Raw genomic sequence first — 17430 nt, forward strand, 5'->3', positions numbered from 1 at the left:
GGAATGTAGTGACCTATTTTGAAAAGTCTGGAAAGAAGATGAGAGAGGTAGCGTGGTAGAGATGGGGGAAAGTGAAATAGAGAAATTATATATATATATTTATACATATATAAGTTTAACATATTATTTTAATACACATTATTTTAATTGTAGTAAAATACACACAACATTCACCATCTTAATGATTTTTATGTGTATAGTTAGTATCATTAAGTATATTCCCATTATTATGCAACCAATCTCCAGAATTTTTTCATCTTGCAGAATTTAAACTCTATACCCATTAAACAACAACTATCCATTTCCCTCTACTCCCAGCCCCTGGCAAGTACCATTTATGAGTTTGACTACTCTGGATACCTCATGTAAGTGGAATCATACAGGGTTAGTCTTTTTGTGACTGGCTTATTTCACTTAGCATAATGTTCTCAAGGTTCATCCATGTTGCAGCATGTGTCAGAAGAGAAGCATTTTTTTTTAAAGGTAAGAGAGATTGGAGACTAAATTCTGAAGAGAAGAAAATTGTGATATGGATATTTACGATGTATGAGAAAAGGAAAGAATCCATACAGAAGATTCGGAAGGAGGTAGCCAGAGATGGGATTCCTAGTATGGATGGAAGAATACTGTGATGGAAGGAAAGGAGGAAATAATGAGTACATGTATGCAAATTAATTTTTAAGTGCAGTGTTTTGAATCAAGAGAGTTTTAATATGATGGCTTTTGAATGTATGAATAAATAAAATAATTAATGAACAACCAGGCATTTCTATCCCATGGGTACAAACTATAGAACTAAATAGTTGTCTTTAAAATTCTCACTCTTGTTCAGGACAAGGCTAGATGAATATTCTTACCCTTGGAAAAAGAATTGTAAGGCCTGAATTTTCTGGGTAGTGGTCAGCAGTGTCACTTTTATATACAAGGAACAATATTAAATGTGTAAAATATACTGTCTTAGATGAACAAGCATTATTTTCTAACCAACTACTCTAAAAAACTTAGATCATAATTAACTTTTTATATAATTTTGACAATAGGAACCACTGTACACATACCAACTGGAGATATTTCAACTGAATATATAAAGTAGATTTTATTGGTAAGTAGGTTGACCAAAAAAGGTGAATTTTAACAAAATACACTTTTAAATTCTTACCTACAGTTTCTGGTCTGAGAGACGCAATAGATACCTCTGCTCCAATTAGTCCAAAAAGAAGGGGTTGAAAAATGTCCCAGGCAACTGCAATTATCTTTTCAACCTCTGCCTAAAAGAACAACAAAACACACACAGATTTTTATTATGTGAAGTTACAAATGCAAAGAATTTTATTAATTTGAGGTTTGAATTATTTGGCCTGAGATAAGCTTTATTTCTGTGCCATCTATAACTAAAACGTTAGCTAGAACAGAGCAAAAAAATTGCATGAAGATCTTTCTAATACAGTTAAGATACATTAGGTGTTTTGGCATACTAAATATTAGTTTGTACATGGATGTTAATAAAAAGATTCTTATAATCTTATGAGGACTCCTACTTCTGAATACATCGTGTGTGTGTGTGCATGTGTGTATACATATTGTAATATATAGTAGTGTTTTGTAGTTTAAAATTTTATGTCACCTTTCCTTCAACAATATGATTCACAGAGCTTGCAATATTGGTACATATATGTAGATATGCCCCTATTACTGCTGCATAGTAATCTACAGTATGGAAGTACCATAGTTTATTCAATCATTTCTTTATTGACAGATCTTTAAATTGTTTCCAGCTTTATCTGTACAAAAAAATACTGTTTAAGATTATCTCAAATCATGCACAAGAGTAAAATCCAGGTTTACTAAAGTGATTATCAGTGCAATATATCACTTTATTACCCATTATCTCCAATTCCTCTTTCACTGTTGCTCCACAGAATATGCAGCTGGACCTTTAAAATATTTTTCCTTTGCCAGGTAGCACCATGTTAAACTTTGTCAGTAGAGTGTGCTAAAGAGATATTGCATGCTGAAGGTGCTTTTCTTCCTGGTTTCTATGGCTCTTCCTAGCAAGATCTTATAGCATGTACTGGTGGCTTTAGCTCTAGGTTCCTGCATCCCAGGTGGCTTTTCCAGTATCAGGGTCCTACAGTTCATGCAGCCAGCAGCACCTAGTGGCCATTAGGTTCCCTAGCATACTCCTGGGGCAGTTTCATAGCAGATTCTCTTGATCAAGATACCTCCCCATGCACCCTAGGGGATGGATCTCCTGCAAATTGGGAAGGTAGATTTTCAGCAAATTCTGCAAGCACAGCACCACAGCGACTTCTCTAGGCTCTGACAAAGTCTGGATCTCAGCCCTGTAGGCAGGAATGAGGAGGGGACAGGCTTAAGGGGATGATCTATTATAGCCATAGGCATATCTATTCCTATATTCTTTAAGGATGTCTTCACATCTTACTAGCCAATATCTTGTTACTCGAATCCCTGGTTTGGTTAATAATCAACTTTCCCTATTCCAGTTACTATGTGATTTCTCTTTCCTCATGGGACTCTAATTGATACAAGAACTAACTTTGTAACACATAATGGGAAACACTCTAGGAAAACAGTGACACAACTGACTAGAGTAAAATTAAAATGTGTTGTGGAGAAAGAAGACATAAACCAAAAAAGTGCAAACTAGAAGAAAATATCTGTACCATGTATAACAGAATAAGAAACATTAGCCAATCAATAAAAAAAGACATAGACCGTAATAGAAAAATGGGCAATGAACCCAGAGACAACATCATCATACTGAATAGGCAAAAGGGGGAAGCATTCCTTTTGAGAACCAGAATAAGACAAGGATGCCCACTTTCACCACTCCTATTTAACCGGAGTACTGGAAGTCCTAGCAAGAGCAATCAGGCAAGAGAAAGAAATAAAACGCATCCAATTAGGAAGAGAGGAAGTCAAACTATTTCTCTTCACAGATTATACTATACCCAGAAATACTATATCAAGAATAATATAGAGATGCTATACCTAGAAAACTTCATAGTCTCTGACCAGAGGCTTCTAGCTCTTATAAACAACTTCAGCAAAGTTTTAGGATAAAAAAAATCAATGCACAAAAATCAGTATTTGTATACACCAATAACATACAAGCTGAGAGCCAAATCAAGAACGTGATCTCATTCACAATCGCCACAAGAAGAACAAACTATCTAGGAATACAGCTAACCAGGGAGGTAAAATATCTCTGCAATGAGAATTACAAAACACGGCCGAAAGAAATCAGAAACGACACAAATGGAAAAACATACCATGCTCATGGATAGGAAGAATCAATATTGTTAAAATGGTCATATTGTCCAAGGCTATTTACCTATTCAATGATATTCCTATCAAACAACCAATGACATTTTTCACAGAATTAGAAACAAAAATTCTAAAATTCATTTGGAATCAAAAAAGAGCACGAATAGCCAAGGCAATACTAAGCAAAAAGAGCAAATCCAGGGACATCACACTACCCAACTTCAAACTATACCACAAGGCTACAGTAACTAAAACAGATGGTACTAGTACAAAAATGGACACATAGACCAATAGAACAGACTAGATAATCCAGAAACAAAACTGCACACCTACAACCACGTGATCTTTGATAAAGCTGACAAAAACAAGCAACTGGTAAAGGACCCCCTATTCAATAAAATGTGCTGGGATAACTGGCTAACCATATGCAGAAGATTGATGCTGGACCCCTTCCTTACACCGTATATAAAAATCAATTTAAGATGAATGAAAGACTTAAGTGTAAAACCGAAAACTACAAAGCCCCTAGAAGATCCAGGAAATACCATTTTGGACATTGGCCCAGGCAAAGACTTCAAGATGAAGACTCCAAAAGCAATTGTGACAAAATAAAAAACGACAAGTGGGACCTCATTAAACTAAAGAACTCTGCACAACAGAAGATACTACCCATGGAGTAAACAGATAACCTTTAGAACAGGAGAAAATATCTGCAAACCATGCATCTGACAACGGTCTAATGTCCAGAATGTTTAAGAAACTCAAACAAATCAACAAGCAAAAAACAACTCCATTAAAAAATGGGCAAAGGACATGAACAGACACTTCTCAAAAGGAGACATACATATAGCAAACAAGCATATAAAAATGCTCAACATCACTAATCACTGGGGAAATGCAAATCAAAACCGAAATGAGACACTATCTCTCATCAGTCAGGATGGCTATTTTTTTTTTTAATATTTAAAATTAACCACAATATCTGAGCTTGTGGAAGTAAACTGGGTGACCAAATGTCAAAGGAAACATAACTGTACATCTTTTGATACTTTTTAATTTTTTGCAAAATTTATTTCAAATTCAGGGACACAGGTGCAGGTTTGTTACATAGGTAAACTTGTGTCATGGGAATCTGTTGTACAGATTATTTCATCATTCCGGTATTAAGCCTATTAGTTATATTTTTCTTGATCCTATTCCTCCCACCCTCCACCCTACAATATGCCCCAGTGTGTGTTGCTCTCCTCTACATGTTCATGTGTTCTCATCATTTAGCTCCCACTTATAAGTGAAAACGTGGTATTTGGTTTTCTGTTTCTGTGTTAGTTTGCTAAGGATAACGGCCAGCCACTCCATCTATGTCCCTGAAAAGGACATGATCTTCTTTTTCATGGCTGCATAGTATTCGATGGGGTATATATACCACATTTTCTTTATTCAATGTATCATTAATGGGCATTTATGTTGATTTCATGTCTTTGCTATTGTGAATAGTGTTGCAATGAACATACTCATGCTTGTGTGGTTATAATAGAATGATTTATATTCCTTTGGGTATATACCCCGTAATAAGATTGCTGAGTCAAATGCATTTCTGTCTTTGAGTGTTTGAGGAATCACCACACTGTCTTCCACAATGGTTGAATTAATTTACACTTCCACCAACAGAATGGCTATTATTAAGTAAAAAAATAACAGATGATGGTGAGGTTGTGGAGAAAAGGGAATGCTGATACACTGCTAGTGGGAATGTAAGTTAGTTCAGCCAATGTGGAAAGCAGTCTGGAGATTTCTCAAATAAACAGAATGACCATTTGACACAGCCATTCCATTATTGGTTATATACCCAAAGGAACAGAAATCATCCTACCATTAAGACACATGCACGTGTATGTTCATTAAAGTGCTATTCACAATAGCAAAGACATGGAATCAACCTACATGCCCATCAACAGTAGACAGATAAATAAAATGTGGTACAGATACATCATTGAATACTATGCAGATATAAAAAATGAAAAAAGCTGGAGGCATCACACTACTTGAATTCAAACTATACTACAAGGCTACAGTAACTAAAACAGTAATGGTACTGGTCCTAAGACAGACACATGGACCAAAAGAACAGGCTAGAGAACCCAGAAATAAAGCTGCACCCTTACAATCATCTGATATGTCACAAAGCCAACAAGAACAAGCAATGTGGCAAGGACTCATATACACTATGTACATATATACCATGGAATACCATGCAGTCATAAAAAAACAATGAAATCATGTCCTTTGCAGTGACATCGATGGAGCTGGAGGCCATAATCCTAAGCTAATTAATGCAGGAACAGAAAATCAAATACCACAGTTATCACTTATAAGTTGGAGCTAAACAATGAGTCCACAGGGACACAAAGAAGGGCCTGATAAACACTAGGGCCTATTTTAAAGTGGAGGGTGGCAGGAGGGTGAGGATTGAAAAAGTACCTATCAAATAGTATGCTGATTGCCTGGGTGACAAAATTATCTGTACTTCAAGCCCTTGCAACACACCATTTATCCATGTAACAAACCTGCACATGTACCCCTTGAAACTAAAATAAAAGCCGAAAAGAAAAAAAAAAAAAGAAAAATGGGCAAAACATATGCACAACTAATTCACAGAAGAAGAGCTACAAATAGTCACAAAATCTAAGACACTAAAACTGAGTAATCATGAAACACAAATTAAATTGATATGCCTTTTTTTTTTTTTTTTCTCAAGGGGGAACACCACGTTGGAAAAATACTAAAATGTTTTTTTTTTTTTTTTTTTTTTTTTTTTTTTTTTTTGAGATGGAGTCTGGCTCTGTCACCCAGGCTGGAGTGCAGTGGCGCGATCTCGGCTCACTGCAAGCTCCGCCTCCCGGGTTTACGCCATTCTCCTGTCTCAGCCTCCCGAGTAGCTGGGACTACAGGCGCCCACAACCGCGCCCGGCTAGTTTTTTGTATTTTTTAGTAGAGACGGGGTTTCACCGTGTTAGCCAGGATGGTCTCGATCTCCTGACCTCGTGATCCGCCCGTCTCGGCCTCCCAAAGTGCTGGGATTACAGGCTTAAGCCACCGCGCCCGGCCGGAAAAATACTAAAATGTTTTAATAATGAAAAGTATTCATTGACTTTGTAAGGAAACTCACCACTTGACAGGACAGCAAATTGATAATGCTTTTTTGGAGGGCAATTGAGCAGTACCTGTTATACTGCCTAAGAATTTACATAGAACAGATTTTCTGATAACTAAAAAGAAGCTATATTTTTGGACGACATTTCAATGCTTATAATTACACAATTTAAGGATCTGCAATATATACACCAGGTCCTCAAATAATGTCGTTTCTTTCAACATTGTTTCTCTCCAATAACGAGAAAAAAAAATCAATTCTTCATGTTCTCCCCATATCTGAAAGCATTTTCTGTAATTTGATTTCCTCCTAAATCCCAAAGATGTTCTCATTAGGTGAACTCATGTGTCTACATGGTCCCTATATGAATGAGTGTGGGTGTGTGTGAATGCACCCTGTGATGGGACGGCATCCTGTGTAGGGTTGGTGCCTGCCTTGTGCCCTGAGCCTCTGGGATAGGCTCAGGCCTATTATCTTACTTGTTTTTATTAACCTTTCTGAAATGTATGTGTAGATCACAATTATTTCAATGTTTAATATTCACAGTGTTTTGCTTTTTATTCAGAAGTTTGGTGATGTTTTTGTGACCAGAAATATGCCTTAGGAACTTAGCTCTTGTTTATATCAATTGGCCTATGGTAAAATTGGTTTTGTTATTTGTCCTTTCACTTCAAGTTGCAGCTTCTGAGAACCTATTGACAGTGCTAAAATGAGGACTTACTATTAATATATTCAGCAGTTTGTCATATCAACCTTCTTTGTCAACAATATTGCTACAGCACTGTAGAACTGACAAGTGTGTCATTTTCATTTTCTCACATAATAGTTACAGCAATTTTTTAGATGATTATTGTATTCACTTTAGAGTTGAGAAAACTATTTGAGAAGGCAAATGACTTGCTTGGGATTATACAGCTAGAAAGTCGTAGAACTGGGATTGGCATCCCAAGCTCCATATTTTAAATCTTATGCTCTTAGTATGATATCATGCTGTTCTGGAGGTAACTATAAAAATAATAAGAGTTATTATTTACTGAATGTATTCTATGATTAAGCACTTTTCTTAGTGCTTTGTATAGGTTATTTTACCTAATCCTCCAGTCAGTGAAGTTGTTTGTCATCATCACTGGGAAGTTAGATAACTTGTACATGGTCAGACACACCTAGTAAAAGCTGTAGAGTTGAGATTGGCCTGAGGAGTCGGAGCTCTTGGCCCTATGCTATCCTTTAGAATAAGGTAAGAAAAGGAATCCAAACTCAGAACTTTGGTTTGGTTCCTACAGGAATAAGAACTTTCCTGAGTACTAAATTAGAAAAGATATGGAGAGTGCCTGCCACATGACAGAGTCAATAAACATTACTTTTCCTTCCTTTCTTTGAGGAACCATTTTGATATATTCAAATGGTGTATTCTTTTTTTTCTTTTTTCTTTTTTTTTTTGAGATGGAGGCTTGGTCTGTCACCCAGGCTGGAGTGCAATGGCACGATCTCGGCTCACTGTAACCTCTGCCTGCCAGGTTCAAGCAATTCTCTGCCTCAGTCACCTGAGTAGCTGGGACTACAGGCGCATACCACCATGCCCGGCTAATTTTTTGTATTTTTAGTAGAGATGGGGTTTCACTATGTTGGCCAAGCTGGTCTCGAGCTCCTGATCTCATAATCCGCCCGCCTCAGTCTCCCCAAGTGCTGGGATTACAGGTGTGAGCCACCGCATCCAGCCTCAAATGGTATATTCTTATCCTGGCTCTGCCACTTACTTTTTGTCCTCTGGTCAAATATTTTTGACCTTCACAATACACTTAGTATTTGTAAGCCTTGGTATCCTGATTTTAAAAGTTGCTGTAATATTTACCTTTCAAGATTATTGTTAAGAATAAATAACATACATTTCACTAACAAAGAGCTCTTCAAAAAAATTAAAACTATTATAAGAGACTGATAGATCTGACTACATTAAAATGTAAAATATCTAAGTGTTAAAAGTGAACAATATAAAAAGGTACAAAGATTACTTAGACTTTTGTTGCTAGGACTAATCGTTTAACAGAAGTCCTTGAATATGTTTCATACACTCAGAATAGTAATGAAAGTAGAAGGACTAAAAAGATTTCTGTATCAAATTATTTTTTATTTCTAAAGTGCAGACAAAGGCCACAATTTATATTTTGATTATAACACTTTAGTTGAATATCAGACATGGGCTTACATATTGCAAAACACAGAAAAACACAGAAAAGTTACAACGTATCTTCTTGTGGGTTTTTCATAATGTCAAAACTAAAATGAATTTGCCTATAAAGAAAATGGAGTCATTGAATATGCTTTGTATAAAAGATAAGCCCAGAGTAATGAAGACTGTGTCATCACTTATATAGATGTGTGTATTGGGGGTGTATCTTACAGAAGGATAATCAACACACATTATGCTTTGGAAGATAATGAACAAAAGACCTATCAAAGAAAAAGGAAAAAAATACAAGTGGCTAAATATGTGAAAAACTGTTCAATTTCACTGTTAAAGAAACACAAAATAAACAAGATGCAACTTTTTACCTATTAGTGTGGCTAAAGATTAAAAGGAGTAATTTTTTTTTTTTTTTGAGACGGAGTCACGTTCTGTCGCCCAGGCTGGAGTGCAGTGGCCGGATCTCGGCTCACTGCAAGCTCCGCCTCCCAGGTTCACGCCATTCTCCTGCCTCAGCCTCCCGAGTAGCTGGGACTACAGGCGCCCGCCACTTCGCCTGGCTAGTTTTTTTTTGTATTTTTTAGTAGAGACCGGGTGTCACCGTGTTAGCCAGGATGGTCTTGATCTCCTGACCTCATGATCCGCCTGTCTCGGCCTCCCAAAGTGCTGGGATTACAGGCTTGAGCCACCGCGCCTGGCCTAAAAGGAATAATATTTTAAGCCAGTGGTTCACAGTGTAGTCCCTAGACTGGCAGCATCAGTCTCATCTGGAAATTAATTAGAAGTACAAATTCTCAAGCTCCACCACGGTCTAAAATCAGAAATTTGCAGTAGGGCCCAGAACTCTAATTTAACAATCCTTCTAGGTAATTCTGCTAAAGTTTGAGAAAACTATTCTAAAGTGAAGTTGTAATGAGCCAGGTACTTCATATTTTACTGGAAGAAAAGTAAATGGATAGAACTCTAGAAAGCAGTTTGGTAATATGTGTCAAAAATCTCAAAATGTTCATATTATTTGACCCCCAAATTTTACTGTTAGGAATATTCCTTAAGGAAGTGATCAATTTCTGATCATTTCAGCACAATTTAAAGTAGCAGAGATTGGAAATAACCTTATAACTATATATAAAGGAATGGGCTAAAAAAAAAAAAAAACAACTATGGTGCATCCATGTGTGTAGAAAAAGAGATTCACATAGGAGAGTTACTAGAGGTGAATATTTAAAAAAATGTTAATAGTTATCTTTCTGGTTGTGGGGTTACATTGACATTCTATGTAGCAGGGCTACAGGAAATGTAAACAAAGGGAACAATGGTTTGGTTTGTAAGAATCATTTCAGATAACCACATTACAGTTTCTCTGAACACAGTGTAATTGGAAGTGATTAGTTTCCCTTTCCCTCCTTTTTCTTTCTGTGCTGTTATCCAGTGCCCACTTGCTGGAGGTATCAGTCTCTCCTTGATTTCCCTGTTGCTAAAACTACTTTTTTATGCTCTGTTTCAATGATATTGCTCCTTCTCATTGTTTACTCTTTTTATCCTATCATTTATGAATTTAGAAACTAAATTTTAAACTGTAAAAGTTTAGAATTATGTTTTAATACACATGGTGTTACTCAAACAGATGTCAAAATATAAAATTGTGTCATGTACAATAATGCTACAGTTGTACTACAGCATAGTATAAGTCACCTTGGAGTCAAATAAATCTGAGCCTAAATCTCAGTGCCATTTTCTAATTTTGTGACCTTGGACATATTATTTAAGTCTTTCTACTTTATAGCTTTTATAAAGTAGAAATCATAATACTTTTTCAAAGGTATTTTTGTGAAAATAAATGACCACATCCACTTAGTGCCTCATACAGAGCCACACAGAGTAGCAATAAAAATTTATTAATTCCTTTTTATCTTTTTACCCATGACAATATAATATAATGAGTTGCTTTCAATTTGCAAAGATTTTTAAAGAGGTGGTGACAGAAAGCATTTCTGTTACACTGTTATGAGAATGAATGTTATTTACCCAAAATGAATGTTATCTATGGAAGATCCCCACAGAGATCCACTTAATTGAGTTATGATTATATATCTCATTTCAAAATTTATAACGTTTCCATATTTTTCATATGGCATTATTTTAATTATTTAAGTTTAATTATTTTGAACAGCTGTCTTCAGGCTTTATAAGATTATCTCAAAATGATACAGCTGCATTTATTTTAGGTCACCAACATCTTTGTTAAGCAGAATAGCATACGATCCTATCAGGTTGAAATCTACAAAAATGCATCTGGAAATTAAAATAAATAAATGACAATCAGTGAATTTCCATAATACATATAAACGAAATGAACATTCTTAATCTTGAAAATCAGTATGAAAAACCAAAGCAACCTTATAAAAATGGCAAAGGCTTTTGAACAAACTGGGTAGTAATCATATGAAAACATGATTAGCATTGCCCATAAAGAAATGAAAATCAGAATAATAATGAGATATATTTTTAATTCATATCAGCAAATATCTCAAAGACTTATACTCAGATCAGAAAAACAGATCCTCTCACATAATATTGGTAAAAATATAAATTGGTACAGTCTTTTAAAAGGTCAAATTGACATTATCAAAAGAATAAATATGAGTCCTCTTTCCTAGAGCAATCTTATTTCTAGAAATTTATTGTATAAACTAAAATATATACATTTTGTTGATTTTAAGATACATATTTTTATATTTTAACATTTCTGAAATTAGAATGTTATGTTATAGTTTAATTGGCACTAATTTTTTTCTTTCTTGATGGCATATGAAATAATTGTGTTTTTTACAATTGACAGACTCAGAGTTTATGAAATATGGTATGTAAGGATATATTATTGAAGCACTGTTTATCTTGGCAGAAAACTAGAAACAACGTAAATATCTATAAAATGCAATACTCTGTAGCCATTACAAAGAATAAGGAAGGCATTACGGTAGTATGACTGTGATATATTTTAAGTAAAGGCATCAAGTTATAGATTAATGTGTAAGGAGGAAAAAAAGATGAACATTGGGTGTACATTTGCATATGCATATAATACAGCTTTTATAATGAAATATTTTATTAATTTGATACTAAGAAAGTATCTGGAAAGCAAACTTAATCTCATTAGAAAAGAGTCATGAGCAGAAAAACTTAAAATTAAATTCACCTTTTCGCTGGTCCATCCCATGCCTGCAAGGAAAGCCATGACCAACGTGCACAGTCCTCCTGATCCAGGGAAACCAAAATGCACACTGCTGAACACAGCTAGCACAGACAACCCCAGCACAAGGAATGTTCTCTTACACACAAGTTTGTCCTTTAGGAGAAAAAAATTCATTTGCTCCATTATTTCAAATCCCTGATTTTTAACGATTGATTTTTTTCCATATCTAGGATTTACAAAGAAAATAAAAATTAAAATGTCTATATAAATAGACAAAACAAGTGCACTACATAACATTTACTTTCTTTTCTTCAACAAAAGCAGAGTTAGCACACTGCAAAGGTGAACTCTTCTTTAAGGAACACCAGTTCTTTTCCTCTGCAGTTGTCAATGCAGAATTTAACAGGACTTAATGAAGTAGCAGAAAAAAAAGTACATGAGCTTTGGAGCTGGACAGACCAAGGTTAAACTTATATCTTTTATACATTGTTGGCGTATGTAGTGGTCACATTACTTAACCTCTCCAAGCTTTGTTTCCTGAAAGCATTTACATCATAGGATTTGTGTGAAGGTTAAATATATATCTCTATTATTTTCAGGTTCTATGTTTACTGTTTTAAATTTGACGCCCCCTTGGTTTTTCTTTCTAAATCTTTGAAAACCAGGAAGCTTTAAGAGGTTCTAGACTGACAGTAGTTTTTGTTGCTGTTGTTTTAAAGTCTAAGAATTGTGTACCTTTTTCCCTTTACTTTTCCCTGTCCAGGCTTTTAAACTTCTTGATCACTTTAGAAAGCAGGTCTTTAAAAGTGCTTGACTTGGCAAAGCATGCAAGCTCTGAAGGTGAATTACCTGAGTTCATTCCCAGTTCCACTGCTTTCTAGCTATGTGACTTTGTTCAAGTCACTTATCCTGCCTAAGCCTCAATTTCCTTATCAGTAAAATGGTCATAGTAATAGAAATCTCTTTATGAACTATTTTGTGGGTTGTAGTAGAGCAGTGCTTTCCAACAGAATGTTTAGTGATGATGGAAATGTTCTGTATCTGCTATAGTCACGTGTAGCTAGTGGCTACTGTACTGAACAAAGTGGCACTAGATGATGACTGACTGATTTATGTATGTGTGTATGCATGTATGTATTAGATATGGGCTCTTGCTATGTTGCCAGACTGGACTCAAACTCCCAGAGGGATCCTTTTGCCTCAGCCTCCTGAGTAGCTGGGACTACCAGGCCTGGCTAGAATCTAAGGTATTTTGATACTAAAAAAGGGTACAAAAAAGCTACTACACATCTGGGTTTAGTTGAGTATTATGAACATTTAAAAAACTTGCATATCCTATTACTTTGGAACTGATATTTGTTTTACAATGAAATTTGAAATGTACAGAATATAAAATAGAAACCCATTACAGGACTGCATTAAAATCTTCCGTACTGAGCCCACTTCATAAATCTCATGGATGGCACTAAGCAATTTTAAAATGAGGGACCACTTGCACAAACATGCCCTTCACATCTGTCTTTGAAGGAAGTGTTCTAGAATGTTTTCCCAATGATATTTAAGAGCACAACTTTCCCACATATTATTTTTTCACCTGGTCACGGCTTGGAAAGTACTGAATGAAAAATCCAAGAACAGATCCAGTTGCCACACCAATTACCACCTCCAAAACTCCTCTGAGGACGTTAAAGACAGTGGAGCCTGAAAAATACATTTTAAAAAACTTAAGAGCGCTAAATCCAACAAATACAAGTTTTATTCCACAATCATCAACATAAAGCCTCTAATTACAAAGAAGAAAAATTTTAAAGACAGTTTCTGCTTTCCATATTCTTAAACATGTAAGTAGAACCTACATTTTCCCCCATAGCATATAGGATTTAGGAAACTTCAATTAAAAAAATTTTTTTGTTAGCACATTGTGCAGAAAATTATATTAAAGCTTCTCCACACATTAAGCTCTTCTTCACAGACTGTCCTAAGAAAAAATGTACTAACTAGTTTCTGTGGTCTGTTGTTATTATGGCAATCATCCTTCTTATCTAAATAAAATTACCTCTGAAGTAAGGATAGCTTTCTACCAGGTAATGCTATGACTGTTAAAAGCATCTAGCTGTGATAGTAGCATTATGCTTAAGCTATTATGGTAATAATTTACTATGAATGTGTAGAAAGTAGCTAATTAGCTTTAGTCTCTGGTATATTGAGGTGTTAAAAAAAATGTCTTGGGCCCCACCCCTAAAAATCTGATTCAGTAAGTCTGGCAGGGCTCAGATCCAAAAGGTCTAAGGACCACACTTAGTTGGTGGGGTGGGGGGGGGAGGGGCGGGGAGAGGAAACACAGCAGAGTCCACTAGGAAGGTTCTTTGAGCTGTAGCTTATGAAAACCTGACTGCCTCTGTCCTTTCTCCTCCCATCACCATGATTCTAATGCAAACTCTGTTGCTCTAAAGCTGTGGTTCCTAATCCAAGCGGCACTGGTTTCCACTCCCAAAGGTTCTGATTTAATTGGTCTAAGATAGGACCTACATAAGAGTATTTTTAAAAACCGCCCAGGTAATTCTAGTGTGATGCTAAGGCTGAGAAAAATTGTTTTAAAGGTGTATACCAGGAAAGCGGTAAGAACATAAATTTGGATATGTGTAGTAGCATTAAAAATAGGAGTATGAGTTTGACTTAATAGGTAACAGAGCATCCGCATCCTCAAGGGTTCTTGAACAAGAAAGAAATGTAATGAAAAGAATGTTTTGAGAAAATCAATTTACCAGGGAATGAATGGAAGGCAGGCTCCGGAGCAATGAGAAAGGGTGGGATTCTAGGTAACAGGCATAAATCATACACAATCATAGAATGGGAAGATAACTATAGGGAGATAACAAAAATGTATAACCTGCCAAGAAGATGTGTTCCCACTACAGAATCTAAAGCTAAACTTAGATTACAATTATACTTTGTCAATCATATAATGTTGCAAATTTTATTTCCCAATTTTGAACATAAGATTAAGAAATGAACTTAAATTTGTGCTGTACCACAGGATAATAAGTGTTGAACTGCTTTTGGCCTTTTGGCTAAGATCAAGTGTAGTATCCGTTCACATCAGTTTAATATAGGTGTTGAACAACAGTGGGAGAAAAAATAACTTAAGTTCCTCTTTTATTATACTTGAAACAAAATGCCTCAATTTCAGACACTTACTAAATATTAATAGGACATCCATTAAAATCATTGCTGTTATTACCATAAAAAGCTGAAGAGGAGAGAAGAGAAATTGTACTTATTTTAAAGGCATGCTGTTCCTTTCACTTGGACTGCTCTCTGTCATTTGTGCTCCTCGAAAAACCTACTCATCTTTTGTGTGAAGTCTCCACACATCTTTTGTGTGAAGCCTGAACGTTCCTGGATCACTTCAAGCAGAAACTGTTCTTTAAATTTTTCTACCTTGTACCCCCGCCCCCCCACCCCGCCCCTGCCCCCCGTACTGCACCTACTGCATGCTACTTGAGCAGTCTCTATCTAGAGGGAGGAAGAGAGTAAAGATAGCCAGCTTCTGGCCCCACCTTAGGTGCAGAACTCTTAGTGTTCTTTTGCCTATTTTTAATTTGCCTTAATCAATTATCAAGCAAATATGTCATGCTTATAACATTTTAACCTACGTCTCTAGAGTGCAAGAGTAAAGCCTGTTGTGAACTGATTAGGTTACCTGTGGAAAAGGCTATGCCCAAGCATGTGTTGAAGCCAGTGATGGCCAGAATGTCATCAAAGCTGCCAGCTGCCATGAGCAAGGTCGGGACACCCTTCTCAACACCATAGCCTCCTCCCTGCAGAAGGAGCATTGAAGGCACCACGACAGCTGGAGATACAGCACCTAAAACAAAACTAGGCAGACAGCACTTTAAATATTTATGATAACATCTTACTTATTACTATTTTGAAATTATAATACCCTCCATTTTTTTATGGGTTATACTTTGGACAACTATAGTCTTTCAAATGGCAGAGAAGCATGAATCCAGAAAAACATGTACGTGTAAAACTTCTACAGAACACTGTTTTTTAAAATGTAGCCATAGACAACCTGCTTCAGACTACATAGGTTGCCTAAAAATATATACTTACTAGTGGTATAGAAGGCCTAATGAGGGTAGGCCCCAGGATGCTGGCTTTTTTTAAACAAAAAATTCATGTTATGAGGTTTGAAAAGCAATGCATGGACTTTCTGATTTGGAACCCAGTGATGCTGGGCCTTCTATCAGGGCTTGCTATGTCAAATAAGGCAACATATTAGAAGAAAACGATATGACAGTCACATTGATACCAGTAACCACAGCAGTGGTAACAGCTGAAAGCATTTTACAGTACTTACTATGTACCAAATAACATTTTGAGGACTTTACATGTATTGGCTAATTTAATCCTCACAACAACCCTATAAGATAGATGCAATCTATTTTAATTTTATAATTGAGGAAACTGAGGCACAGAGAGATTAAATACTTGTTAAAGATCACACACTGGAAAATCACAAGGCTGGGATTTGAATCCAGAGAGGAGAGTTCCAGAGTCTTAACCATGAGGAGAATTTCTTACTTCTTGCCTACTTATTAGCACTAAATTCTTACTAAGTCCTTTCTTATTTATTTACTTTGTGTGGCTCTTAACCGTTGGAAGAACTGACAGTGGAAGGAAGAGATGGCAGAACTGCCAAGTCATAATAGTCTGATGACAGAAGGAAAACAATAGTAGCTGTTGATCACTGCTGCTGTGTTTTTTATCCTTTGTGCAGACTTTAGGTGGAATCCGGTATCTCTTTTAACAGGCATTGAATCAGGTGTAGGCAAAAGACCACGATTTCTTCAACAGTTTGAATAGTAGGAGCTAACTATACGAGTTAGCGCCTACTAACATATAAACTTCTGGCCCCTCCTTAGGTGCAGAACTCTTAGTGTTCTTTTGCCTATTTTTAATTTGCCTTAATCAATTATCAAGCAAATATGTCATGCTTATAACATTTTAACCTATGTCTCTAGAGTGCAAGAGTAAAGCCTGTTGTGAACTGATTAGGTTACCTGTGGAAAATTCTGAAGTTAGAATATTTAGATTATGCTGTAACATCTATGTTGCATTTTCTGATATCTATAAGAAAATTCTATTACGCATTCTCTTGTATGGAATCAGAGAAAGCCCTAAATGTCCCTACATATTTTCCATGACAAAGAAACAATCATTACCCCAGTATAAATCCCCATTGCCATGGTAAACCCAGCAGGTAATGGGCCATAAGAGCAGATGTACACGCCTCCACAATACAGGGACCCATGGACAGTCTTACACAAACGCCCTTTAACTTCTTCAGGGCCTGAAACAGAAAAGCAGACATCCTAATATAATCCTCTGAAGATGTGCAGAGAAGATGACCTTCAACGCTTTCTCTTCAGTATATGGGCAATGTCTGGGTCATCATGAGTTTTCAAGGTAATGAGTTGTATTTAACAAACATTTTAGTACTCCAAGTGTTTACAGACAGCTTATTTAGTCCTCACTGCAACCTTTTAAGATAGGTAATACTATTATCCCCATTTTTTTAGATGTCCTCATCTGAAAAGACACAGG

The 17430-nt window shown here is 36.0% G+C and overlaps 1 protein-coding gene and 1 pseudogene across 3 annotated transcripts in view; one reads left to right on the plus strand and one right to left on the minus strand.

Moving 5' to 3' along the window:
• The window catches only part of SLC9B2 (solute carrier family 9 member B2), a 52582-nt gene that overhangs the window by 5871 nt on the left and 29281 nt on the right, over positions 1 to 17430 (minus strand). For all 3 annotated transcript variants that reach the window (XM_078002037.1, XM_001110438.5, XM_078002038.1), the window contains exons 6-10: positions 17049 to 17176; positions 15521 to 15696; positions 13412 to 13518; positions 11821 to 11970; positions 1160 to 1268 (exon numbers count right to left, since the gene is read on the minus strand). In XM_078002037.1, the coding sequence (XP_077858163.1) occupies positions 1160 to 1268; positions 11821 to 11970; positions 13412 to 13518; positions 15521 to 15696; positions 17049 to 17176 (670 nt within the window). The remainder of the gene's footprint in view (positions 1 to 1159; positions 1269 to 11820; positions 11971 to 13411; positions 13519 to 15520; positions 15697 to 17048; positions 17177 to 17430) is intronic.
• LOC144341199 (U2 spliceosomal RNA) lies at positions 14870 to 15038 on the plus strand (annotated as a pseudogene).

Source organism: Macaca mulatta, chromosome 5 (assembly GCF_049350105.2).
Source record: "Macaca mulatta isolate MMU2019108-1 chromosome 5, T2T-MMU8v2.0, whole genome shotgun sequence".
In the NCBI taxonomy this organism is placed as follows: domain Eukaryota; kingdom Metazoa; phylum Chordata; class Mammalia; order Primates; family Cercopithecidae; genus Macaca; species Macaca mulatta.